Source organism: Lynx rufus, unplaced genomic scaffold (genome assembly GCF_022079265.1).
Source record: "Lynx rufus isolate CCGP_SWC_20201006 ecotype Redwood Valley unplaced genomic scaffold, mLynRuf1.p SCAF_2, whole genome shotgun sequence".
Classification (NCBI taxonomy): domain Eukaryota; kingdom Metazoa; phylum Chordata; class Mammalia; order Carnivora; family Felidae; genus Lynx; species Lynx rufus.
In genome coordinates, this window is record NW_025814834.1 from 195,685,897 (window position 1) to 195,713,125 (window position 27,229).

The 27,229-nt window shown below is 36.7% G+C and overlaps 1 protein-coding gene across 1 annotated transcript; it reads right to left on the bottom strand.

Annotated features, from left to right (window-relative positions):
* Positions 1-756: 756 nt before the first annotated feature.
* ZMYM1 (zinc finger MYM-type containing 1) lies at positions 757-26,501 on the bottom strand. Its single transcript, XM_047083713.1, is given in 11 exon segments — positions 757-3,736; positions 4,474-4,511; positions 4,936-5,073; positions 5,957-6,110; positions 8,437-8,518; positions 8,520-8,641; positions 8,728-8,896; positions 14,823-15,072; positions 15,261-15,333; positions 17,426-17,595; positions 26,272-26,501. Coding segments are annotated over 10 exon segments (3,423 nt in total). The 5' UTR covers positions 17,522-17,595; positions 26,272-26,501; the 3' UTR covers positions 757-1,435.
* Positions 26,502-27,229: the final 728 nt, after the last annotated feature.

A 27,229-nucleotide genomic window follows, 5' to 3' on the forward strand; every position in this document is an offset into this window, starting at 1 on the left:
TCTCTGTCTCAAAATAAATAAACTTAAAAAAAAAAAAAAATCTGGAGCATGGTAAAATGTTAGGATTTAACAGGATTAAATGTTACTTGTTACACTCTTCGTATTTTTGTTAAAATCAACCATAACAAAAAAAAAAAAAAATCAACCATAGTATTATTAAAAGGCAGGGCTGATAAATAAATCTAAGAATATGTGTGAAAAACAAGTAAATAAATCACTTTGGCCTAATCAAAAAAGTATACAGAAGATCAATGAGGAAAGTAAGTATAGTTTATAGAAAAAATTAAAATACTTTCTATACCTCTGAGTAAATACATTTTTAAAAAAGCCTAAATAAAATGGATGCTCTTTCTAGAAAAATTACAAATAAGAATTGATGAGAAACAGCAAGGGAAAAGTGGCAGAGAAATATTCCTAAAACAAATAAAGAAAATTCTAGGCCCAGATACATCTACCACTAAATTCTTACAAATCTTTGAGGGACACATTTTCCTTTAGCCCCTGAACTTTTATAAAGTATAATGAGAAAAAGGATCCTTTCTGATTATTTAAGAAATAGTAATATTTTCATAAAGTAGATTAAGAATTTATATTGTATCATTTAGCTATTTGTGTCAACCAAAACCACAGCCATATTTAAACAGGACAGTTCACAGGAAAAGGAAATATAAATGGGTCAAGTAGATACCCAACCTTCTTCTTAAGTGAAAATGCAAAGTTCCACTGGGATTAGTAACAGACTGGCAAGAACCAAAATGTTTGGGAACAATGTTTATACAGATTGAAGGAAATAGGCAATCTCACACATGGTTGGTGATGTGGCATCATGCATGGCATAATTCTTATAGAAATCAATTTGCCAGTTATCTATCAAGAATAAAAATGTATAAATTTTCTGACCTAGTAATTCCAATTTAAAATTTTATCTTTGAGTTAACTCACTCATGTGCAATATGACCTATGTGTAACATTATTAAATGCAGCATTACGTATAATGGCAAAATATTGTGAAGAATTAAAATGTTTGTCATTAGGGACTATTAAAATATATTATGGTACATCCATACAATGAAAATTTATGCAGTCATGAAAAAAAATCAAGAAACCCTTTAAGTACTGATATGGGACAATCTCAAAAATATGTTAAGTGGAAAAGACAAGTTGAAGAACAGTGTGCACTGCAGAGTATGATCTATGAAAAATATCTCCAGAGAGATATCTGAGAAACAGACAACACTACAGGGAGAACTGGGTACTAAAAAAAGGGAAGGAGACTTTTCACTGTACATCATTCTGGTTTTTGAATTTTGAATCAAGTGAATGTTACATGTTCTGGTGAAAAAAAAATTTTCTTAGGAGATAAAATTTTGAAATAAAAACAAACATTCCAGCAGAAATACAAAATTATTTTAGGTAAAACTCAAATTAGCAAGTGTTACATCTCTTTCATTGGATGGATAAACTTTTCCACAATCCCACTGAGTCTTTCAGGTTCCATCAGTTTATTTACCAATTCCTGCTCAATAGCCATTAGGGCTAGGCCACTAAGCTTCTCTTGTCCCATGGTATGACATAAATATGTTTTAAGACGAGGCAGTGTAGAAAATGAGTTTTCGGCACTTGAAGTAACTGGCCAAGACAAAGCAATATATAACAGCTTTGATATGCAAGGAATATTATTGTGAAGACCATGCTGGATAAACAAATAGCCAAGGTTGATGAAGTTGATACAATCATAATCTATGACAAAGTTAAGCTTTGCGTATTGCCGATAAAATCTAAGTTCTGGGATGATGTCTGCATCAAGTTTATAAAATTCTTGGACATGTTTGGCTGTTGCTTCATTTAACGGTTCATTCCATTTAAATAGTAGTTCTGAAATTTGCTTCATTTTGCAATAATCAAACTCTGAAAAACATAATTTTAAATTATTTAATATAGTGTCCAATCCTTGGTAATAAATATTAATTTTATATTGTTCTTCTGTTGAGGTAGGAAAAAAAGTACTATCTGAATTGCCAAGATCTATTGTTTTCTGAATTTTTCTTCTTTTCTGAAAAGAAGGTCTTTCAACTTCAAAACTTTTACTGGTTATTTTTTGACATATTTCCTCTGTTCCATCCCAGATAGTTTTGAAATAGACGTCATTTCTTTCAGATGATAAACATTCCAAAATTGCTTCTATTTTTGAAGACAATGAAAAAATATCTATGGTTTCACTCTGAAGCTCTTTGGAAAGAATTCCTGTAACACTTAACACTCGATAAAGAAATTTCAAACAAAAGATAAATTCAAATTTGGAAACCAATGTTAACAAATCACTCAATTCATCAGCCAAACTTGTATTTGAAGAATGGCTTGCTACAAATTCCAGTGTTTCAATAATCTCTGGAAGACCCTCGATCACTGATAGTAACATACGATCATGGGCTGTCCAACATGATTGTGATGTATGTTTCTTGCATGTTTTGTTTTGACTTAGTTTACAAGTATTTTGAAAATGTGCAGACATTTCCCCAGACATATGAATAGTGTTGAACAAAGAGCTGAGAGTATTTAGAGTAATTCGGAGTTCTTTTACTTCTTTACAAAACCTAATTACTGCTAAATCCAAAAAATGGGCATAACAATGTATGTACAAAGCTCTTGGCTCTTCTTTCTTGAATTCTGCTGCAACTTTATTAAATTTTCCCCTCAAATTCATGGTACTATCATAGGCCTGGCCGCATAGTTTACTCAAATCAACTCCAATTTGCTGCAGGTAAGTTTTGATAGTTCTATGTAAGTTAGTCCCAGTCATCTCTTCAACATCTATGAAACCCAAGAATCTTTCTTTTATTAAGACAGCCTTTGACATTTTTTGTGGGTATCTTACACAAATGGAAAGCTGTTCTTTAGTGGCACTATCAGTTGTCTCATCACATATTATTGAAAAAGCTGGGGAGACATTGATTTCATTCACAATATCTTGCAGTATTTCAGTCTTTATTATTTCAATAATATCATTTTGAATTTGTGTACTATTATAGAAGTCAACTTGTGAATTCAGAAGTCGGAATACTTCCTCTCCTTTATCTTTTGCTCTGATTTCTAACAATTCTAAAAAATTGCCTTTATTCACAGTTGAAATCGACTGATCATTTCCCCTTAATGATAAACTCTGCTTCCCAAGAAATAAAATATTTTCAATTATAAGCTTTAGGTACTTTTTATTTCCTTCCATCTGTTTTGAATGAATAGATAAATTATCATTGACAGCTTCATCACAAAACTGGGATTCCCTCCAAAACTGCAATGACTTCAAATGCATTTCACTTTTTTCATGCTTTCTGAATTTTTCCAGAGTCTTTTTCCAATTAGAAATTCCTTGGGCTGCTAATGATTCTCCTCCACAACTAAAACTTTTTTGGCAGAACAACTGGCATGAGTAACAGAATGTCACATCCTTTTTAATACTGCTTTTCAAATGCTGGAAATTTGAACACCAAGATTTCTTAATACTTCGTGATTTATCTTTAACTTTTAGTACTTTGGATGTAAATTTTGGATGACATAGTCCATCACTTATTTTCACAGATTTCATATTGTATGTAGCATCTTGGTTTGACACTTGATCTTTCTGTACTTCTACACTGGAGCCAACTGCATTCTGACTGGATATTGATGAAGATGGTGAAAGGCTTGGCTGTTCAACACTATTATTAGCAACACCAGTACTTGATTCACTGGGTAAACTCTTAGAAATGGGAGAAAAAAACAAAAACATTTGTTTGAATAGTTATCAAATGATTAAAATATCAAACATATCTATTCTAATAACACAAGAAAATGAATAGGCACGTTGCAACATGAGCTCCACTAGGGGGAAACATTAACAATTATTTATAATGTAAAGTTGCGATCTAGATTCAACACTAAATGTTCAAAGAATCTTGGGGTGCGTGGGTGGCTCAGTTGGTTAAGTGTCTGACTCTTGGTTTTGGCTCAGGTCATGATTTCATGGTTCGTGAGCTGGAGCCCCCTGTCGAGCCCCTCTTCAGCGTAGAGCCTGCTTGGGATTCCCTCTCCCTCACAGTCTGCCCCTCCCCTGCTTGCTTATGCATGCTCTCTCCCTCCCTCAAAATTAAAAAAAAAAATGTTCAAATAATCTTTTGGTATGTAATTGTAATAAAAATAATTTTTATTGCTCATAGGACTATAGTATTGAAAAAGGTAATAAAGAACCCAAAGGAAAAACTATGACTAATAATACTTATGTTTAAATATTCTTAATAATTTCAAGTCAGACCTGAGACTTGGGAAATTGAATATGAATACCAAAAGATGTTTATTGCTCAACTTTTTTGAGTTCTAGGATGGAAACAGGAATGAATGTGGTCATATATATGTATATATGTGAATTGTGTGTATATACACACAAATATACTTAACAAAGAAAATACAGCATCAAAAAATATTAGGAACAAAACTTACATCTACAATGACATTTGCTGTTACTGAAGAAACTGTATCTGCTAAAATAAAATAGAGTATCATCAATTCAAGATCTTATACTATAATCTACAAAATAGCATCATAAACCACAATTGCTTATTTCGTATCAGACAACAAAAACAAACTTAGAATAGGGGCGCCTGGATGGCTCAGTTGGTTATGCGTCTAACTTTGGCTCAGGTAATGATCTCACGGCTCGTGGGTTTGAACCCTGCATTGGGCTCTGTGCTGACAGCTCAGAGCCTGGAGCCTGCTTTGGAATCTGTGTCTCCATCTTTCTCTGTCCCTCCCCTGCTTGTGCTCTCACTCTGTCTCTCTCTCTCAAAAATAAACAAACATTAAAAAACTTAAAACAACAACAACAAACAAACTTAGAATAGATAGATTCATCAAGGATGGGAAAACAGTGTATATGTCAAATATCTTTATTATCAATTTTACCTTGTGAGACATCAGAGTTCATGATGGGTAGGGAGACATGAGTATCTGCCAGTGACACTATATTGCTTATAATTGGAGTTGTATCTTTCTTTGGAGAAAAGAGCCCCGTTGAAGCATCATGTACCATGGAAACATTTACTGATAAAAATAAGAAGATTTCTCAAAAACCAGGAAGAATCAATCAGAAAGCATTATTTAATAACAAGTTATTTCAACAAACAATGGAAATATCTAATAGCTTAAGGTATTGCTGGATATGAAGTAAGGCTAAGGAATAGGTAGGTTCTTTAGGATAACACATTAATAACCTTAAACTGATAATTTACATTTTCTATTATTTTGTATATTTTATTTTTGCATACAATTTCTTAGTTCTTTATACACCATTTGCTTGAAATTTCAAGCAAATCTTTACATGAAATTACCCACAAAGAAGAGAAAAGAGATTCCTATAGAATCTCCTAATGGGTATCATTTCTAACACCTCCAAGATTCTTAACCCTCAACATGAATGGAGCTAGACTGGTTTCTAAGCTAACAGTGCAGAGATTTCCATCATAAGCCAGTTTACATGATGTATAAGCCCCAGGAGAATCATTCACTTTATTATCTATGTAAATAGCACCAATGGTTCTATAGGAGGCTCTCTGATGGAATACAAAGTTGGCTCTGGGTTACTTAGTGCTTTTCTACTAGTGAACTTCAAACTATTTCCAACTAGCTCTACTTCCTGTAAAAAATGTAACTAACTACTAGCCTTGCTTTTACAAAGCAGGGTTGAGTACAAAATTCTATATTCTAATACAACGATTTTCATAAATAAATATTAAGTCTCTGGTGGTGAAGTAGATTTTCTTTTACATAAAACTACTGGAAACTTTTTTTTGCAACAAGTTTTGCATTGTTTTGATTTTTAAGTCAAAAACTTAACCTTGAGATAAATCAAGGTTATAAATTAAAGGAAAGCAGTAATATTCTTCAATAGTTTCTAATCCTCTGATAACTGCTAAATAAACATTACCTGTAGAAGATTCCATCTTAGCTTTATTGTAAGCAGAGAAACAATTAATAGAACAGAAAAGGTCTGTCTTCCCCAAGTCATTGGTGGTCTCAATCATTTCATCTGAGGGCTTCAATGATTTGCAAAGAACAGATGTAAGTGTTTTGGCTGGTTTCTGTTTAGAGATTAAAGTAATATTCATATTCCCGGTATATGATATATATTGTTAACAAGCAAAACATATCCACCATTACTGCTATTAGCTGAAATATAATAAGTAATGATGATGAAGCCCTGTTTTACACTTTCCTAAAAGCCAGGAAAAAAAGGCACTACGGATTACAATGACTAAAATGAGGGAAATAGATCAATCCAAAATATAACTATTTGTGTTATGTCTCAGATATATATTAGTTGCAGCAGTAATATATACGCAAGCAATGAAGAAGGAGGTCACAGAAAATGTTCCTCAATCCAGGCAATCAAAGCCAACGGGATACATAAATAAAAGCCTTAAAATTATATCTCTTTTCAATTCCACTTTGGATATAAACTCAGGGAAGCCTTTTATTTGTGCTAAGGAGGAGCCAGAAAAGGGTGCTTAATTAAGTTATAACATGCTGTGAGAATTACTGTTTTTCTAGGCTAACTTCATGGTAAAAATTGCAAGCATATTATGAGAAGGCAGCACATAAACAGTAAGATGTATAGAATATAGTGCATTCAGTAAGTGTACAAAGGTAAAGGATATAAACTGAGGTTCACCATCTATTGTTTCTACTGAAAGAGGAATCCTCATTCCTGGACTATGGCAATGGTGAAAAAGAACTGCTTTGGGGGACATAAAGTGCAAAGACAATTGAAAATATATAGGTTTTCTTCTGTGAAAGAACAGGATATTGGCAAAGGAATAATGAAACAAAAAACAGAGTCTAACTTTGAAAATTCTTTTACCCTTTATTAGTATGACTTTTTATACTGAGACACCCCTTACCATTCATCAATATTTAACATCAAGTAATAATAGTACTATGTATCATCTGTAGTTAGTTAATTATTCATATGGGAAAAGTAATAATTAATTTACTCTATTAAGAAGATGTGGGGGGGAAACAATGTGGTCAAAGTATATTTATATAAAACAATCCACTTAAAAAAAAGTCACCCCATTTTTAGATTCATAGATTTGAACAATTTTCTAAATCTTTTTTTTTTAATTTACATCCAAGTTAGTTAGCATATAGTGCAATAATGATTTCATGAGTAGACTCCAGTGATTCACCCTGTATGTGTAACACCTAGCACTCATCCCAACAAGTGTCTTCTTTAATGCCCCTTACCCATTAAGCCCATCCCCCCACCCACAACCCCCCCAGCAACCCTCAGTTTGTTATCTGTATTTAAGAGTCTCTTATGTTTTGTCCCCGTTTTTATATTATTTTTGCTTGTCTAACTCTGGATTACACTTAACTAACAATATGGATTTTCTCCATTATCACTATTACAATAATATCTTATATGCAGGGTGTAGTGTTAAATGGTGCTTTTTAAACTCCTTTACCCAAATCAGCCCTACCCCATCACATAGGCTGAGTAACTAGGTACTCAAAACAGGCTCTTAAAAACAGGACAAATCCTATTTATTGAGTGTGACTGATAAAGAATGAAAAGATGGAATGGCATTTCTTGCCTTCAGAAGGCTCCCATGCCTTCCATTCTCCCATTTCTGGTCCAAAGGCAAGATACTCTCATGGTGTGGACATTCTGCCATAGATAAAAGGTGGCTCGTAAATGACCTATTTGAATTGTTCAGACTTGCTGAGAATCCCATCTTCAATTGCTTATTTTTAAGGAAGAATTTACATAGATAGGGAGTTGGGTCTCAAAGCATCATCTGAACAAGCAAGACAACAGTCCCACCTCATGACAGGGGCTCAAACCACTAATTGTGTTAATCTCATTTAGTCCACCAAAGTAGAACCAGCTTCTCTGCTCTCAGAACCAACCACCAAAGGCTCTCCCACCAGAAATAGAAGATTATTTCTCACAGATTCAGATAAACCTGTGACATTCTTGATTCATTTTAACCTTGCTTAGGGTTTAGGAAAACAGAATTAAAAACACCTTTGTGGTTGAGTCTTACTGACCAGTAGGCTATTGTTATTTCTGCTATCTCTAATCTCAGTTTATAAACAAGCTTCTATCTGTGTGGCTTTTTTTCAAGGCAGATGATCATCCTGAGATATTTTAGGAAAATCTCCATACAGCATTTATCATGAATTGCTATGTAAGAGGAACTGTCAGAAGTCTTTCATTTCATCTCCTTCAATGTGTTGCCAACTGAAACTATTCCCAATGGTACTAAAATCCAATCCCCACATTTTCCTGAAGTGGAACCACTCACAAGCAAACTAATGGAAGGAACTCAATCTTGGATTTTTCATTTAGTCCCATGCAAATTCCAGTGGAGTGGTCCTTATGCAATAGGTCTTTATTTTTACCTGCTTATATGCTGTCATACCCTTTGAACTAATAAAGTAATGGGACTGGCCTTTCATTGGAAGTATATGCAACAGACTAGACAGTGTGATCGTAAGCCCTATAGTTCTCAAAACAGATCACAGGAGGCTGTTCAAGTGAGAGTGAAGAACAGGCATTACTACAAAGACAGTGTTTCACATTCTGATATTTTACTTCATACTGAATCTAGGATTTAAAAGAATTCACTAAAAATGCTAATATTTAAGCAAAATAATCAGAATCCCTAAAGTTAAAAAAAAATTGCAACTTACAACAGTAGTCTTCTGACACATGCTGCATTTGGTTAAAATGTTATTAGTACATATGGCAACAAATGCTTTTCTTTTTTCTTCATATGATGAAAGACAAGACTGGCTGCAAAAATTTTTGCTAGAGTCATCCAGCTGGACACTGATCACATCCTTTAGATTTAAAATGTCTCTGAAAATAAAAACAAGGGCACTATTAAACACTTTTATAAGTTAAAGCACACTCTCAAGTAACCCTCTCCCGTTTCACCTACTTGAGGAGTGTGCAGCAGCAGTAATAGCCTTGAAATAAGAAAACCTTTGGTATTTAGTTCTAGGACTTACATTCAGTAGTGATGGATAAGTCATTTATACTCTCAAATGTTAATTCCCTCATCTATAAAGTAGGGACTATAAATTTTTTTGTAGTATTTTTTTTTTGAGAGAGAGAGCATGAGCTGCAGAGGGGCACAGAGAGAGGGAGAGACACAATCTGAAGCAGGCTCCAGGCTCTGAGCTGTCAGCGCAGAGCCGGAAGCGGGGCTTGAACTCACGAACCATGAGATCATGACCTGAGCCCAAGTTAGATGCTTAACTGAGCCACCCAGGTGCCCCTAAAGTAGGGACTACAAAGCACATCTGAGAGCGTAGTTTTGAGGACTACCTAGTCTGTATTGTTAGTGCTAGTCATAACAAAATGATGATGAGAAATCACATATTCATTCCTCACCAAATTTGGAATCTACAAAATATATCAAAGTACAGTCTACAAAATTCCAGAGATCCTCCAGAGACTTTCAAGGGGTTCACAAATCAAAACTATTTTCATATTAAAATGTTATTTGTCTTTCTCGTTGTGTTAACATTTCAAGTGATGGTGTAAAATCAACAATGGGCCACTGCAATTCCACTCCTAGATATGCACCCCAAAGAAGTGAAGGAGTACTCAAAAAAGGATAGACACATGCATGTTTCTAACAGCACTATTTCAAATAGGTAAAAGATGGTGCCACGCTGGCTCCATCAGTAGAGCATGTGATCTCTGGATTGTGGGTTCAAGCCCCACGTTGGGCCTGGAGTTTATGTAAAAAAAAAAAAAAAAAAAGCTAAAAGATGGAAACAGCCCAAATGTTCGCCACTGAATGAATGGATGAACAAATTGTGATATATCCATACAGTGGAATATTATTCAGCTGTAAAAAAAGAACAGAGTACTGATACACATGCTATAACATGGATAAACCTTGAAAACCTTATGCTAAAAGCCAGACACAAAGGGTCATATGTTGTATGATTCCATTAATATGAAATATCCAGAAAAGATAAATCCCCAGCAAGAAGACAGACTGGTAGAGACAGAACATTTTACTTTGGAGAACAGAAATATTTTGGAATTAGACACCCTGAGTATACTAAACATTACTGCAATGGCTTTTTGTTATGTGAATTTCACCTTAATAAGCTGGGAGGGAAAAAAAATGCTGGATAAAAACGTTTGCCAGAGCCTTAGGCAAATTAAGGCACTTGTACCAAAATGTCCTAGTATTTGTTATTCACTGCCATACATTCACTGTAAAAATCAATTTACTTTATTAAACTTCACCCTTGACAACCTCTTTTCAGTTTTCTGTGATGAAATGGGACACAGGCATAAAGATCTTCCCCTGCACACTAAAGTATGATGGCCGCCTCAAAGAATATCTCATGTGGGAATGTTAACAGTTACAACCTAAGGTAGCTACTTTTTTTGTGGAACATATTTTCACTTGAAAGAACAAACTATTATCCAGAAGTGAGTATCTGGTAAATATTTTCTCAAAAATGAATAAAGTAAGACTGTAACTTCAAGATAAACTGGCAGTATTCATTGCCAATGATAAAATTTGAGCTTTCATTGAAAATTAGAATTTTCAGAGGTGCCTGGATGGCTCAGGTAAGCGTCCAACTTCAGCTCAGGTCATGATCTCATGGTTTATGAGTTTGAGCCCTGTGTCGGGCTCTGTGCTGACAACTCAGAGCCTGGAGCCTGCTTCAGATTCTGTGTCTCCCTCTCTCCCTGCCTTTCCCCCTTTCACGCTCTCTCAAGATAAATTAAAAAAAAAAAAATTGAAAAAAAGAAAAATTAGAATTTTGGGGGTGTCTGGGTGGTACGGTTAAGCCATTGACTAAGCAAGTCAGTTAAGCATCGGACTCTTGGTTTCAGCTCAGGTCATGATCTCAACAGTTTCGTGAGTTTGAGCCCTGTATCAGACTGTATGGTGACAGTGTGGAGCCTGCTTGGGAGTCTCTCTGCCCCTCCCCCACTCGTGCTGTCTCGCTCTCAAAATAAATAAATAAGCTGAAAAAAAAGAAAATTAGAATTTTGGAAAATCTGCCACCTCCAATTTGATTGCTTCCCAATAGTTAAACTTTCCTGATGAGATTAGTAGTGATGATGAGGATTATTTTTGGGGGTGGTGATTTTTTTTTTTTTTTAGCAAATGTGATTTTTGAAATATTGCATAAAGAAATATGTTAACATTTAGAAGATCTGCATAACTCAGTGAACCATTATTTTCCGAATTATTATACCAGGTAACAATCATTCATTTATGGGTAAAAAAAACATTCAAAGTACAGACAGACCAATGATTGTAACCTAACAAGACCAATGAATTTTAACCAAACAGTACAAAAAAATTTTGATATGGTTTCAGATTCTACATTCCAAATAACCTTTAACAATACTTGGGTGGAGTGTCACAGAAGAGCACCACAAAATCTAAAAGGCTATTAAAACACTCTTCCCTTTTCCAATTACATATTTGTACGATCAGTTTTTTTTCACACTTCAGCTAAAACATTTTCCAATGAACTGAATACAAAGGCAGATATGAAAACTCAGCCAGACATTAAAGTGGTTTGCAAAATAAAATCATGCTTACTAAATTTTTCTTAACATTTCTTCTCATCAAATTAAAAAACATATATGGCTAGTTTTCATTAAAAAATATTATTTATGTAGGGGCATCTGGGGGGCTCAGTCAATTGGGTGTCTGATTGTTGATTTTGGCTCAGGTCATGATCCCAGGGTTGTGGGACTGAGCCCGTCAGGCTCTATGCTCAGCATGGACCCTGCTTGAGATTCTCTCTACTCCTCTCTCTCTAAAATGAATTTTAAAAAATATTATTTATGTCAACATGCACTGAGTTACTATTTTTAAATGACTGTTTTTAAATAATGAGCTTAAAAATTTCTCCATTTTAATTTCTAACACAGTATATATTAGTAGATATAACCTATGAACTAAAGCTCTCTGTCTCTTCAATAATTTTTAAGAGTGTAAAGGGGTCCAGGGACCAGAATGTTTGAGGACTGCCAAGATATCTGGCTACTTAGAACCTTCAGAATATCAATTATTCAGTGTAATAATTATCCAGATGAAATACTCCTGAAATCAGCACTATTTTAACACTTCAACATTTACAAATTTTTAGTGTATTATGATCTTTCTGCCTCTTAAACAAATGGTACCAAAAATAACAGGTTCATTTCATGATCCCCAGTCATTTTACTGGTTTAAGATACAGTTCTAAATGCAGTATCTGAGTTGTGCTATCCTTGTATTTCATTTGACAAAAATTTTTCTAGGTTTCACTGTGTGCCAGCTAGTGTTTAGGCATTGGGAATATAAACAGGAGTATGATCTGGTTCCTAATCTCAAGAGGTTCACAGTCTAACCGGGGCAATATCAATTTTTTAAAACATTAATGCTATGATTAATATTGTGGGAATTATGAACACTACTGAAACACAGACCATGGAACAACTACTCCGAGTGGTTGGGAGTTAGGAAGAGAGGACGGAATGGTGTGCGAATAGACAAAAGGTGAAGATATTGGAGGCAGACCTTTAAGACAGAAATTAGCCAGATAGAAAGGAAGGCAGAAGAAACTGCATCAGCAGAAGCATGAAGTCTGAAAATGCTTACTGGTTTTTACTACTACCAGTATACTAGATTGCTGGTTTCTAATCTACTAAGGCCTTATACATAAAAAATAAAAAAATGAATTTTCTTAAAAGTGCCTACAATTAGCTTAAACTAACTCTTAAGCATCGGACTGAACAACTTTCCTATATATTTAAGTGTTACAGCATTAGTGCACAGGGATATTCTGAACTCTGTTGGTTGCTTTCAGGATCTCTGGTTGGTTCCACCTGGGATACTAAGGTGCAGAAACAACAGTTCTTCAAAAGAAGTCTTCTCTAACATAATTTAAAATGTCATTTTCAAAGCTAACTTTCATTTGGTTCATAAAACAGAATAAAGATTGCAATAACTCAAAACAGATTTTAAATCACTGCTATAAAAGAAACTTCAACAAGGACTGATAATTAGCTAAAACTTGAGAACTATGTATTAATGCAAGATGCTAATAAATGTGAAGGAAAAAAAATTTCAAAACAAGCACAGGTTACTCTGAAAAATGGATGGACTCTCCTAGCCTAAGCACTACCACCTTTCCACCAACGTATACAATAGTATTTTGCATCAAAAAAAATTCTGTATTCCAAAGAAAGTAAAACTTGTTTCTTGTTTTTGCTCATACTGGATTTCTCTGCCTTAGAGAACTTACTATATCTTTCCTGTTTCAGCCTTTTCAATCTACCTGGGAGATGTGCTGAAGATGTATAATGGGCCAAAATAGTAACATGATACCTTAACTTCTGAGGGTCTCAGTTTCCTCAAAACCAAAAGAAAATGTTTGGACTGGATGATCTCTAAGGTCCCTTCCAGTTTTATGTTTCTGCAGAGAAAGAAAGCAGACTGAAGAAAAGTGCGTTACAGCCCTTAGCAAAAAAGAAAAAAGACACAGTATTGAAGGGCTGAAAAAGCACAAGAGAAAGGTCAGTTTCAGGGTCTAAGACTTGCAGCAAAGGGTAACACCAAAGTGCCAGCCAAACAAGGAGCTGAAGCAACCAATAAAAAGGATTTGTAAGTTTGTTAAGAGAGTAGTAATAGTAATAATTAACATTTACTGAGTTCTTATTACATACCAGTATTGTTCTATCACTTAAATCTATTATTTAATGCTCATAATTCTTATGTACATTGAATTAAACAGATGGGAATACTAAGACAGAAGTTCTCAGTGCTTTTCAAACTTTAGCATTATATACGTATCATCTGGGGACAAAAGCATTTCTGATTCAGTGGGTCTGGGTGAGACCTGAGATTCTGTGGTTTTATTTACCAAGTTCCCAGAGGATACTAATACAGCTGCTGTAAGTTACAAAATATAACCATAAATGGAGAAAGCAAGATTCAAATTATGGCAATCTGATTCCAAAATAAGACATCTGAAAGGAATTTATTGTATTTACAAGCAAAACTGGTGACCTATGTGTTTTCTTCATTCTGAAACAAAAACATTTAAAATTTAGCAATAGCATTTCATGAGCGTTAACAAACCAGAATATTATGATAGGAGTCTCAAAGCACACTGATCTACATATCAGGGTAGAGTTCAAAGTTCTGGACATTTTCCACTAATTCATTATGAAATTAGTACTACTTCCTTTCTCTGCATCTAAATTGCCTTACATATGTAAAAATTAAAAAAAAAAAGTTAGCAATAAAGACCCCGACAGTAGCTCACAGAAATCTTGAAAAGATATCTACCTATTTATGTTTACCTGTGACTATTCGATTTTGCAAAAGAATCAAATAACTTCATTACAAGAGAAACATTATATAATTTTATACCTTGGAAGATCCAAATAAACTGTTATATGATTAATGTGTTAGTGCATCCTATACAGTTAAATGATAAAATAGAATGGGCATATAATAATCCCACTTATAGAGAATTTCAACTAGAAAGAAAAGTAAATTTCAGAAGTCACACTATTTAAAGTTGAAGAGAACTAGAACTCCCTATGTTTTAATTTGTGCAAATCTCTCAATAAAAAAACTATTTCTGAAGAATCTAATAAAGGAAGTGAAAGCAGAAGCAGCTTCTTTTCACTAAATCAAGGTGATACATTCAGAAAAAATGAAAATGTAGGTAATTACAACCAAGACTGATTGAGCTCTATGTAGGGGAAATAAAAGTGGGCATAATTTAGAATTATATACTTTGAGCAGTTTGAACAAGTTTTCTTGGGAAGAGCTGGTGAACTGGCAGATGAAATGTATTCAGTGATGCAAAACGTGGAGCAGAAGAGCTGAGTAGACCCCTTCCTCTGATAAGCAGTTTGCCCCTTCTGAAGAATTTTTTTACAACCAGAACAGGAAACCTGAATAGCTGTGGTTGAAACTGAAGGAAGCATTTTATTCATGCCAGATGATGTCAGAGAAAGCTGAATGCTTGTAGTCAACTGTGGAGCTATAACACAAAACAGGAAGGAAGAAAATTAGTATTTACATAAAATTAAGTATGCATTCTTTCATTTTCATTTAGAGGTTACTTCTCCTGGACGTGAAACCCAAAACAAACAATGCACACTATTCAAACATATTCTAAAAAAGCAGAATAAATTGGCTATTACATTTAGAATAAAGTGATTCTATTACCACTGTCTGAAAATGTAGTGTTTATTTTCAGTTCATTCTCCTGAGTTTTGGGCTGCTGGGCTTGACAATACTCCTAAAAAAAGAGATGAAAATAATGAATACACTGTGTATAAAACCAGCAGTTATTCAATAGAAAATGATAAATTATGTTTAAGTCTGTTCAGTGAATTGTATAATTAAACTGAACCATAGTACATAGGTGAACACTCTCCTTTTGGTGACCTTTGACTGACAACACCAATAAATCACATTATGTGTAATCATAACTAGATGTTACTCAATAGTTTTTGTTCACACAGCCCTTCAGGAGCTACTACAAACAGAGGAGACACACTCAATAATGACATCTATTTTCCATCCTTGTTCCAGTCATTAATAGCTAACTGTCTTCATAAAGACCATCAACACAAAAGTTGTTGGACTGGCCTAAATAAGTCTTACAGAGGAGGATGTTTCAGAGCAGCTGACAAGCTATCTAAGTGTGATTTATGTGTTTGAATGTCCATAGACTGAAGAAGCAACAGATACTTCCTAGATGGACAACATTCCCCAGTGACACCAAGTCAATGAGAGTCATATCCTTACTTGATACTGACTTACTTTAGGCTATTTCTAAACTGAATATTAGAAATAAATTAAAACTGGGGGCGCCTGGGTGGTTCAGTCAGTTGAGTGTCCGACTTCAGCTCAGGTCATGATCTCACGGTTCGTAAGTTCAAGCCCCGCATCGGGCTCTGTGCTGATGGCTCAGAGCCTGGAGCCTGCTTCGGATTCTGTGTCTCCCTCCCTCTCTGCCCCTCCGCCCATTGTGCTCTGTCTCTGTCTCTCAAAAATAAACAAATGTAAAAAAAAAAAAAGTTTTAATAAAAAAAAAGAAAGAAATTAAAACTGAATTTACTTTTTATTTCATCAGAAATTTCAGCTGGTTCATATATAAACATTCTAAGGAAAATTTGGCCCTACTACAGAATACTCACAGCTTGAATCAGTTTGTCACTTATAGGTTTTTTAGGATATATCTAAAAAAGTTTAAGAATAAACATGAAACTAATTTGGGTAAGATAATTACAAACAAATACAAAATTCTAAGGATTAAAAATGTACTAATTCTACTACTTCAATTGAGTCAGTAGCATAAAAACATACAATTAGTTACTCGTATGGTTTCTAGTTAATAAAAATGAAAAGAAAAATGTGTTACCCTTAGCTAGGCCCATAATATCCTAGGCAATCCTTGTATCAATCCAAAAACCCAATTCCAACCATCTATGCTTCTCTCAAATCATATTCTTGCATATAGTTGTGATGGCACTTGACACAATATATGATTTGACCAACTACTTTAGGGAAGATAAAGATTTAAGATTCTCTTTTCTTTTTTAAGTTTATTTACTTTGAGAGAGAGAGAACACATACATGTATGTATGAGAGTGAGGAGAGGAGCAGAGAACAAGGGTGAGAGAGAATCCCAACATGTGGGGCTCAAACTCACAGTGAGATCATACCTGAGCCAAAATCAAGAGTTGGAAGCTTAACTGGCTGAGTCACCCAGGTGCCCCAAGATTTAAGATTTTAAACCCATAGGGGCGCCTGGGTGGCTCAGCCCGTTGAGTGTCCGACTTTAACTCAGGTCATCATCTCACAGCTCATGAGTTTGATCCCCATGTCGGACTCTGTACTGAGCTCAAAGCCTGGAGCTTGCTTTGGATTCTGTGTCTCCCTCTCTCTCTACCCGTAACCCACTTGCATTCTGTCTCTGTCTCTCTCAAAAATAAACATTAAAAAAAAATTATAAAGAAGATATATTTTTTTTTTTTAATTTTTTTTTTCAACGTTTATTTATTTTTGGGACAGAGAGAGACAGAGCATGAACAGGGGAGGGGCAGAGAGAGAGGGAGACACAGAATCGGAAACAGGCTCCAGGCTCTGAGCCATCAGCCCAGAGCCCGACGCGGGGCTCGAACTCACAGACCGCGAGATCATGACCTGGCTGAAGTCGGACGCTCAACCGACTACGCCACCCAGGCGCCCCAAAGAAGATATTTTTAAAAAAACAAAAAAAGAAAGAAAAAGAAAGATTTTAAACCCATAAACCAGCATCTGCATAACTGGAATGTACACTTAAACGCTGTTCTAGAAAAAAGAAAATAAAGTAAAATACTTACCTGTGCATTGTCAGGTTCTGTCTTAATTTCATCCAGCTGCCCCAGTTGTGGTGCTACTGCTTTGTCACATTCGCTATCTATCGGTGATTCTTTCATCTTAGTATCTGTTGCAAAGGAATCCACTAGTTCCAAACTAATGAATTTCTTCTTGGGGAATAGTATCCAGGTTCCTAAAATAAAATATGAATTAATGGAGAGCCTGATTTTAAAATTAGTCCTTTTAAATATGGTAGGTTTCTGGAAACACAAAAGGTCTTTAGACAGCTTGGACTCAAGGTTCCTTCACAGTACCAACACTGGCTTTCTTCCCTTCATTCATTCACTATTCCCCAATATAGCTTTGCTGTATAATTTTCTGGTAGACATATCTATGCTTTCTTCTGGGACTAGTCTTCTCCACTTCTATTCCCCCAGGCCTGACTATAGCATAAACCACCAAACTCACAAGTTTACTTTTAACTTATTAAATAGTCTTAGGAGGGGCACCTGGGTGGCTCAGTCGTTTAAGCGAATGACTTCATCTCAGGTCATGATCTCACGGTCCGTGAGTTCGAGCCCCGCGTCAGGCTCTGTGCTGACTGCTTAGAGCCTGGAGCCTGTTTCGGATTCTGTATCTCCCTCTCTCTCTGACCCTCCCCCATTCATGCTCTGTCTCTCTCTGTCTCAAAAATAAATAAACGTTAAAAAAATTAAAATAAATAAATAGTCTTAGGAAATGTAAAGTCTTCTATCCAAGGTTAATCCAAATACCTGTACTCACTACCTCTCCCCCAACACTGCCTTCCTATAGAGCCAGTTATTATCTGTATCTTCAACTCTACTTCCCCTCCTTATTGGTTCTTCACATATAAACATTCAAATACATTCAAGGATCCAACTTTTAAATTCTTTTTAATGTTTATTTTTGAGAGTGAGAGACATAGAGCGTGAGCACAGGAGGGGCAGAGAAAGAGGGAGACAAAGAATCCGAAGCAGGTTCCAGGTTCTGAGCTGTCAGTATAGAAGGATCCAACTTTTAAAGCTATTGCCCTCTCTCTGACTACTCCCTTCATTCATCCTTGAAATTCTCCCTTTCCTTGAATCCTATGACTCCAAGACCTATTTCTCCTATCTCTTTGCTGGTCTTCTTCTCTTTAAGTTTATTTATTTTGAGAGAGAGACAGAGAGCATGAGTGTGGGGAGGGGCAGAGACAGATGGGAGGGAGAGAATCCCAAGCAAGTTCCACAAGGTCAGCAAAGAGCCTGCTGCAGGGCTTGATCTCATAACCCATGAGATCATGACCTGACTCAAGATCAAGAGTCAGATGCTTAACCGCTGAGCCACCCAGGTGCCCCACCTTCTAAATATGTTTTGAATCTATTTTTCCATTACATTTCATGCCTGCCTTCCTCCACCCCCATGAGTGGATTTCTTTTTGGTAACTAGGTAAGATAGCTAAAATCCAAAATCACAATATAAAAGATTGTTGCGCATTCAGGCTTAAAAAATAATTCCAGGGGCATCTGGGTGACTCAGTCGGTTAAGTGTCGGACTCTTCATTTCAGCTCAGGTTGCAATCTCACAGTTTGTGAGTTCAAGCCTCACATTGGGTTCCAAGCTGACAACGCAGAGTCTGCTTGGGATTCTTTCTCTCCCCCTCTCTCTAGCCCTCCCTGGCTCAAGCCTGCACTGTCTCTCAAAATAAACTTGAAAAAAAAAATCCATTTTACAGCTTTTGAAGAACTAAAAGTGCCTTTTAAAAAATGTTTATTTATTTTGAAAGAGAGAGAGCATGAGCAGGAGAGGGACAGAGAGAGAGGAAGAGAGAGAATCCCAAGCAGGCTCCATGCTGTCAGCACAGAGCACGACACAGGGCTTAACCTGAAAACCATGAGATCATGACCTGATCTGAAATTGAGTCAGATGCTTAGCTGACTGAGCCACCCAGGTGCCCCCACAAGTGCCTTTTGATTGCTCAGTCCCAAGGCTCCTTTTTCAAGGACAGACTGGTTCCTTGTATCTTCTTTTCTCTCATCTGAGATCTTTTCCCCACTTTTCTGGTAGCTTTTACTAAAATCCCTTATCACAAAGCAAAGAATTAAATGAATCCTTCAGGCCTGTGAAGTAAAATAAAAGCTCTTATGGCCTCTTCCCAGCCCATACCAGCAAAGTAAAACTCTCTGGAAATTAACTATTAGACTATCATTCACCTGAAAGAAAATAGGTAAGTCTAAAAATAAATTAAAAACAAAGCACCTATCGGGGAGCCTGGGTAGTTCAGTCGGTTAAGCATCTGACTTCAGTTCAGGTCACGATCTCGTGGTTGGTGAGTTCGGGCCCCACATCCAGCTCTATGCTGGATAGCTCAGAACCTGGAGCGTGTTTCAGATTCTGTGTCTCCCTCCCTCTCTCTCTGCCCCGCTCCCACTCGCACTCTGTTTCTCTCTCTCTCAAAAATAAATAAAACATGGGAATGCAAGCTGGTATAGCCACTCTGGAAAACAGTATGGAGGTTCCTCAAAAAACTAAAAATAGAACTACCCTATGACCCAGCAATTGCACTACTAGGCATTTATCCACGGGATACAGGTGTGCTGTTTCTGAGGGACACATGCACCCCAATGTTTATAGCAGCACTATCGACAATAGCCAAAGTATGGAAAGAGCCCAAATGTCCATCAATGGATGAATGGATAAAGAAGATGTGGTATATATATATATATATATATATATATATATATACAATGGAGTATTACTCGGCAATCAAAAAGAATGAAACCTTGCCATTTGCAACTATGTGGATGGAACTGGAGGGTATTATGCTAAGTGAAATTTAGTCAGAGAAAGACAAATATGATATGACTTCATTCGTATGAGACTTTAAAAAAATTTTTTTTTTCAACGTTTATTTATTTTTGGGACAGAGAGAGACAGAGCATGAACGGGGGAGGGGCAGAGAGAGAGGGAGACACAGAACCGGAAACAGGCTCCAGGCTCCGAGCCATCAGCCCAGAGCCCGACGCGGGGCTCGAACTCACGGACCGCGAGATCGTGACCTGGCTGAAGTCGGACGCTTAACCGACTGCGCCACCCAGGCGCCCTGGTATGAGACTTTAAGAGACAAAACAGATGAACATAAGGGAAGAGAAACAAAAATATATAAAAACAGGGAGGGGGACAAAATATAAGAGACTCAAAAATATGGAGAACAAACAGAGGGTTACTGCAGGGGGTGTGGGAGGGGGGGATGGGCTAAATGGGTCAGGGGCATTAAGGAATCTACTCCTGAAATCATTGTTGCAGTATATGCTAACTAATTTGGCTGTAAATTTAATAAATAAATAAAAATAAAAATAAAAAATAAAACATTAAAAACCAAAACAAAGCACCTATGAGCTTTTGCATCTTGGAATCCCTTCCAATGTGTCAGTCATCACACAAATATGAAAATAATGGAAAGCACCCTGAAAGTGTAATTAATTAATCTATAACATGTTTCTGAAGCAGGGGAAAACAGTATAGAACTGTTGGAAAAACAAAAAGAGCAAAAAACATGTATGAATAATAAATCTAGTGCTTCCTTTTCCAACAAGATGCACATTAATGTAAAATAAGTCCTAGAAACCTTTTTTTTTAAAAGATTTTATTTTTGGGGTGCCTGGATGGCTCAATCAGAGCATGTGACTCTTCATCTCGGGGTTGTGAGTTTGAGCCCATGTTAAGTGTACAGATTACTAAAATAAATAAACTTAAAAAATTTTTTAAAGACTTTTTTAAAGTTTTATTTATTTATTTTGAGAGAGAGAGAGAGAGAGCACGCAAGCACATGCACAAGCAGTGGAGGGCAGATAAGAGAGAGACTCCCAAGCAGGCTCCATACTCAGCACAGAGCCCAGTTTGTGGGGCATGAATCCAAGAACCATGAGATCATGACATGAGCTGAACCCAAGAGACAGATGCTCAACTGATTGAGCTACTCAGGTGCCCCCCCAAAATCTTTTATTTTTAAGTAATCTCTACACCCAACGTGGGCCTTAAACTCATGACCCTTAAATCAAGTCACATGTTCCTCCAACTGAGCCAGCCAAGCATTGAAACCTTTTTTTTTTTTTTAATGTTTATTTATTTTGGGGAGACAGAGTACAAGCAGGGGAGGGGCAGAGAGAGAGGGAGACACAGAATCTGAAAACAGGCTCCAAGCTGTCAGCACAGAGTCCGACACAGGGCTCAAACCCACGAAGTGCAGGATCATGACCTGGGCTGAAGTCGGGTGCTTAACTGACTGAGCCACCCAGGTGCCCCAAAACCTGTTTTTAATATAGTCTCTCACCTGCCCCAACTGGGGCTAAACTGCATAAGTTGAAGAGCATTAATTGTACTAGGATCAATGTGGCACATATTCCTGATGGTTAATACTACTTGGTAATAACCAATTAAAACATTTTAATTTAAACCAAAGAGGAATATAACATGAAGCAAAAAACAAAATTCACATTAATTTTTAAAGTAAAACAGGAGACTGCAAAGAAATTACAAGCTATTAGGAGTTATTTCTAGACATACAAACAGACCTCCACAGAGAATGTATGCACTTTCCTCCTGGAAAATTGGTACAATACGGCTTATATAAGCTTGATGCTCCAAATTGCTTACCCTTAATCTTTTAATTCTTCCCCACTATATTGTGCTCATACTGTTCTCCTACCTGTAAAGTCATTATTGCCTATTCAAATCCTACTCAGCTTCTAAACCAACTCAGCTCCAAGTTTTATCAGATTGGTAAGAATTAAAAATAAAGCTGATAGGGGTGCCTGGGTGGCTCAGTCGGTTGAGCATCTGACTTCAGCTCAGGTCATGATCTCTCAGACAGCTCGGAGCCTAAAGCCTGCTTTGGATTCGTATCTCTCTCTCTCTCTGCCCCTCCCCTGCTTACGCTCTGTCTCTCTCAGTCTCTTAAAAATACATGAATATTAAAAACATAAATAAATAAAAAGCTGATAAATCTAGGGGTGCCTGGCTGGCTCAGTCAGCAAAGCATGTGATTCTTTTGATCTCCAGAGTCCTGAGTTCAAGCTCCAGGTTGAGTGTAGAAATTGCTTATTTAAAAAAAAAAAAAAACAATCTAGGCAAAACAGAGTAGTCTTCAGTATGATAAACCCTCCTACTGAAAACAATGATAAAATTAACAGGCTTTGCCCCTGAGGGCACTTTCCAGGGCAGAGGAACAAGCCCGAGCAGAAAACAGGCATACTGAACTAAGGAGCTGGGAGTTCTGGGTCACCAAAGTAGTTGGAACTCTAGAGGCACAAGGGAGAGGTGAGAACCAAGGAGAAATAACCCCCCCCCCAATTTGCATACAAGTATCCTCCTCCTCCTCCACGTATTAGCTGACTTCCAAACTGCATATCAATACTCTGTAGATATGAAACAGAAAATAGCAACTGGGAGTCTAAAGAGCTGAAAAGAGATTATAGAAGCTTTGCAGAGCTAAGAACAAAGTTGAAATTTAAGCCCAGCAAAGGTAGAGGGGACTTGGTAAAGATCTGGACTTGCAGTTGAGACTCCAGGGAAGCATCATGTGCTAGGAGTACAGACCACAACCCAGGAGAAAAGACTACTCCCTAGAAGAAAGCAAACCAAAAATAAATAAGCCCTAACAAGGACTAATACTAGCCTCAACAGGATTAATGTAATCTGTAAGAACTGTCTGCCTGCCTACAGGAAACAGCACTCTCTGGAGTTAGTGCAGTTAGTCTTTAAATTTTTTCATCCACAGTGTTCACAGTACAGTAAAAATGTATGGGTACACCCCAACCCAAAACTCCCAAATAAGACTGACTGAAAATCAATTAAAAGAAAAAAGACAATAAAACAGACCTACAGGTGGCTAATATTGGTATTATCAGGCTAGGTCTTTGGCGCATTTGAGAAAACAGAGAAAAAGAGAAGTTTAGCAGAGTCCTGGAATTAAAAAAAAAAAAAAAAAAAGAGTTAATGGAAATTTGAGAATTGGAAAATAGGGAAATTAAGAATTTAATAAATTTTATATCAATAGTAGAAAGTAGTTCAGACTAATGCATAAAAGGGTAAAACTACAAAAAAATGTAACATGCGGAGTATGACAATATATCTATTTACAGATGTACACAGAGTCCCAGAAAAAGAGAAAACAGACAATGCAACAGATATAATATTTGAAGAACTACCGGCTGGACAATTTCCCCCAGATAAAGAAAAATATCAAACCACACAAATTCAAGAAGCTCTATGAATACACAAACGAGGTAAATACAAAAGGGAAACACAACAATGTATGTTATAGTTACACTGGTGAAAACTAAAAATAAAATCTTAAAAGCAGCTGAAGAATAAAGACATAACATACAGGAGAACAAAAATTAGAATAAAGTTGTTTTCTTGTCAGAAACAATTTAGTCCAAGATGCCTGGGTGCCTCAGTTGGTTACGCATCTGAGTTTGGCCCAGGTCATGATCCAAAAGGATCTTCAAGTAACTGCTGAAATTATTAAGTAAATTTAGGAAGGTCAATATTCAAAAATCATTTCTTTTCACTATAACAATTAAATATTTTAAAACAACCATTTTCTACAGCATCATAAAACATCAAATACATCTAATGAAATATGTCAAGATCTCCACAATGAAAAACAAAACAATGCTGAGAGAAATTAAGAAAGATATAAATAAATGGAGAAATAAAGCATGCTTGTTGATTGACTTAATACTGTTAGGTCAGTTTTCCCCAAACTGAGCTACAGATCAGTCCCAGTTTTTGTGGAAGCTGCAAGATAATTCTAACATATATGCAATGTATACAGAACCTAGAATAGCTAAAATAATCTCAAAAAAGAAAAAAGTTGGAGGACTTACTAGTGGTGTGGTCACAAGAAAAAATAAAGTGACTAATGAATGAGTCCAGAAGCAGTTATACTCTAACATTTTACTTCTTTGCATTATAGCTATTTCTTTATACATGGCACTTTGCAAAAACTTGTTTTATTCACTTGTGTTCTGTAAGCTTTTTTACTATCTTGATAGAAAAGCTGGAGGGGCGCCTGGGTGGCTCGGTTGGTAAAGCATCGACTTAGGTTCAGGTCATGATCTCACAGCTTGTGAGTTTGAGCCCTGTGCCGGTCTCTGTGCTGGCAGCTGAGAGCCTGGAACCTACTTTGGATTCTGTGTCTCCCTCTCTATCTGCCGCTCCACAGCTCACATTCTGTGTCTCTCACTCTCAAAAATAAACATTAAAAAGAAAAGCTGGAGGCAGAAGGCTAAATGCTTTTCAAGCCAAACTAAAATGTCCTTGCTTAGTTCTACAGGCAATGGGGAGCCACCATTTATGAAGTATTTAGGTACTGGAATTAGAGGAACGATTAGGATGTCCCAACACTCTATTATAAATACACTGCTAGCACAGTATGATTACAACAATTTAAGTGTATGCAAGGTAAAAAGCAGAAAAGAGGGAAGAAATCTTCTAGAAGATAAAATTTGAGCTAGGTTTTAAAGTGTCTACAAAGGATGATGAAAAGTATATTCCAGGTATAGAGACGGCATGTGCAAAATGACAAACGTGGGAACTGTAAGAAGCGGAGTTATTGTTAAAGATAAAAAGTAAGAGTGCTAGTGCAAGGAAATAACATTTGAGAAGCTGACATGGGTCATATCAGAAAGGTCCCTGAACACCAAAATCCTTGAACTTAACTCTTGTAAATCAGTAGCTTTAGGGGTTCAGCAAACATTTCATTCATATTATTTGAAAAATGTACTTTAAAAATCATGAAATATACTTAATTCTATAATATACCAAATGTTAAGTATTTTAGAGACTTCCAAAGCCTCAATTTGTGCCAGATTAAGTGACCTTCAGAAAATAGTTTTTCCTGCCATCTGGCTGAATACAGCTCAATTCCTTGTAGCTTTGTCAGTGACGAGTTAAGAGGACAGCTTTTCACCTATCCTTTTTGGATTGTGACCTGTTATATGCTCACTCACAGAAAATCCCAGAAGCAAATTCATTATTCTAGCAAGGGCATCTACTTCCCTAATGCTCTTGCTTCAACCTACAAGTTAAATGGCAAGGGTGCCTGGCTGGCTCAGTCGGTAGACCATGTAACTCTTGATCTCGGGGTTGTGAGTTTGAGCCCCACCTTGGGTATGGAGATTACTTAAAAATAAAATCTTTTAAAAAACCGCAAACTGTTGAATCCTGATCCTGTCAAAACTAAAATTAATATAGTTTTGTTATAAATATTTTATTTTTAGTTCTTGTTATAAATTTTAAGTTCTTGTCTTATATATTTGTGATGAGGAATACAAGTTACTGTCAGGTGTTATTAGTGATCCAACTCTTGCTGAAATTGCATCCTAAGAAAGCTGGAAGTTACTGATTGCACACACTAATCCATGCAAACCAAAATACTCTCAATCCCTGTGCACTAAGGCAAAATACTGAAATAAAATGATAAAGACTGCACCTTCATCTAATCCCGATTTTATATTCCAATTCATCGAGTCAAACTTTTGTAGTAACTATTCAATCTCTTTTAGTTGAGATTCCGTATACACGTCTACTTGCAAAAGAACTTCCATGATGTCTTTTTTTTTTTTTTTTTAAGTTTGAAAAGTCACCACGGCTTAATCGAGAGCCACCGGTACGATAGATCAATGTTTTAAAAAAAGAGGCCGCGGACAGAGACCAAACGCCGAAAGCGCAGTTACGACGCAGGGGCAGTGGGCGGCGAGAAACGCTGGAAATGCTGGACAAGGATCCCCCGACTCTGCGGACAAGGTTAAAGAAAAGGACAAACACAACCAGGGGTCTGACCCGAGTTCCCGACTCTCACATGGCGGAAGCCGCACGCAAGGAACCATCTTTAGGACTCCGGCCCGACCCGACGCTTCATCCTCCCTCTGACAGACGAAACTCTCAGCCCCTTTCCGGTAAGGCGCAGGAATAAAGACCGACAACACAGCCACTTAAGGAGGCTTACTAATTCCCCTCAGTGAGGGTCGCCGCAGGACGCTTCTCTAAGGAACTTAACTCTGACGCGAAACAGTCAGGTAGACCCCGCCCCTTTCCCGCCGAGCTGTGCGGCCGAGCATGCGCAGCGCAGCTGGCCGGGAATGATCCAGTATCCCTGAGCAACAGAGGGCGGGAAGAGCGCTTACAGTCCCGTGGGATCTGACGTATGAAGCCATGCTAGAGAGCCACAAATTTGGACACTTAGAGGCTGGGGCAGCGTCGGGATGGACTCAGGAATGGCAGTTAGATTTACTGGATTCAAAAGATGGGTCTCTTAGCAATTTCTGTAAATCCCCAATTTCTTCATCCTTGGGTGCCTGTGTCATCTGCACGTGGATTGGAAAGACAAGGTTGGAAAAGTTCAAGGTACAGAGTAAATTACCAGTAAAAGGAATTACCTGCAGCAATAGAGGGGGTTCAGGCTTTTTCCATTTGCGGGTGGTCTTAGTATATTAAGATGATCCCAAATGAGTGTGTAAAAATCATGGTTTATTTTATTTTTAAAAATTTAAACCCAAGTTTGTTAACATATAGCATAGTAATGGTTTCAGGAGTAGAATTTAGAGATTCATTACTTACATATAACACCCAGTGCTCATCCCAACAAGTGCCCTCCTTAGTGTCCATCACCCATTTAGCCCATCCCCGCACTCAAGTACCCTTCACCTCTCCTCAGTTCTCTATATTTCAGAGTCTCTTATGGTTTGCTTCTCCGTTTTTATATTATTTTCCCTTCCCTTTCTCTATGTTCATCTGTTTTGTTTCTTAAGTTCCACATG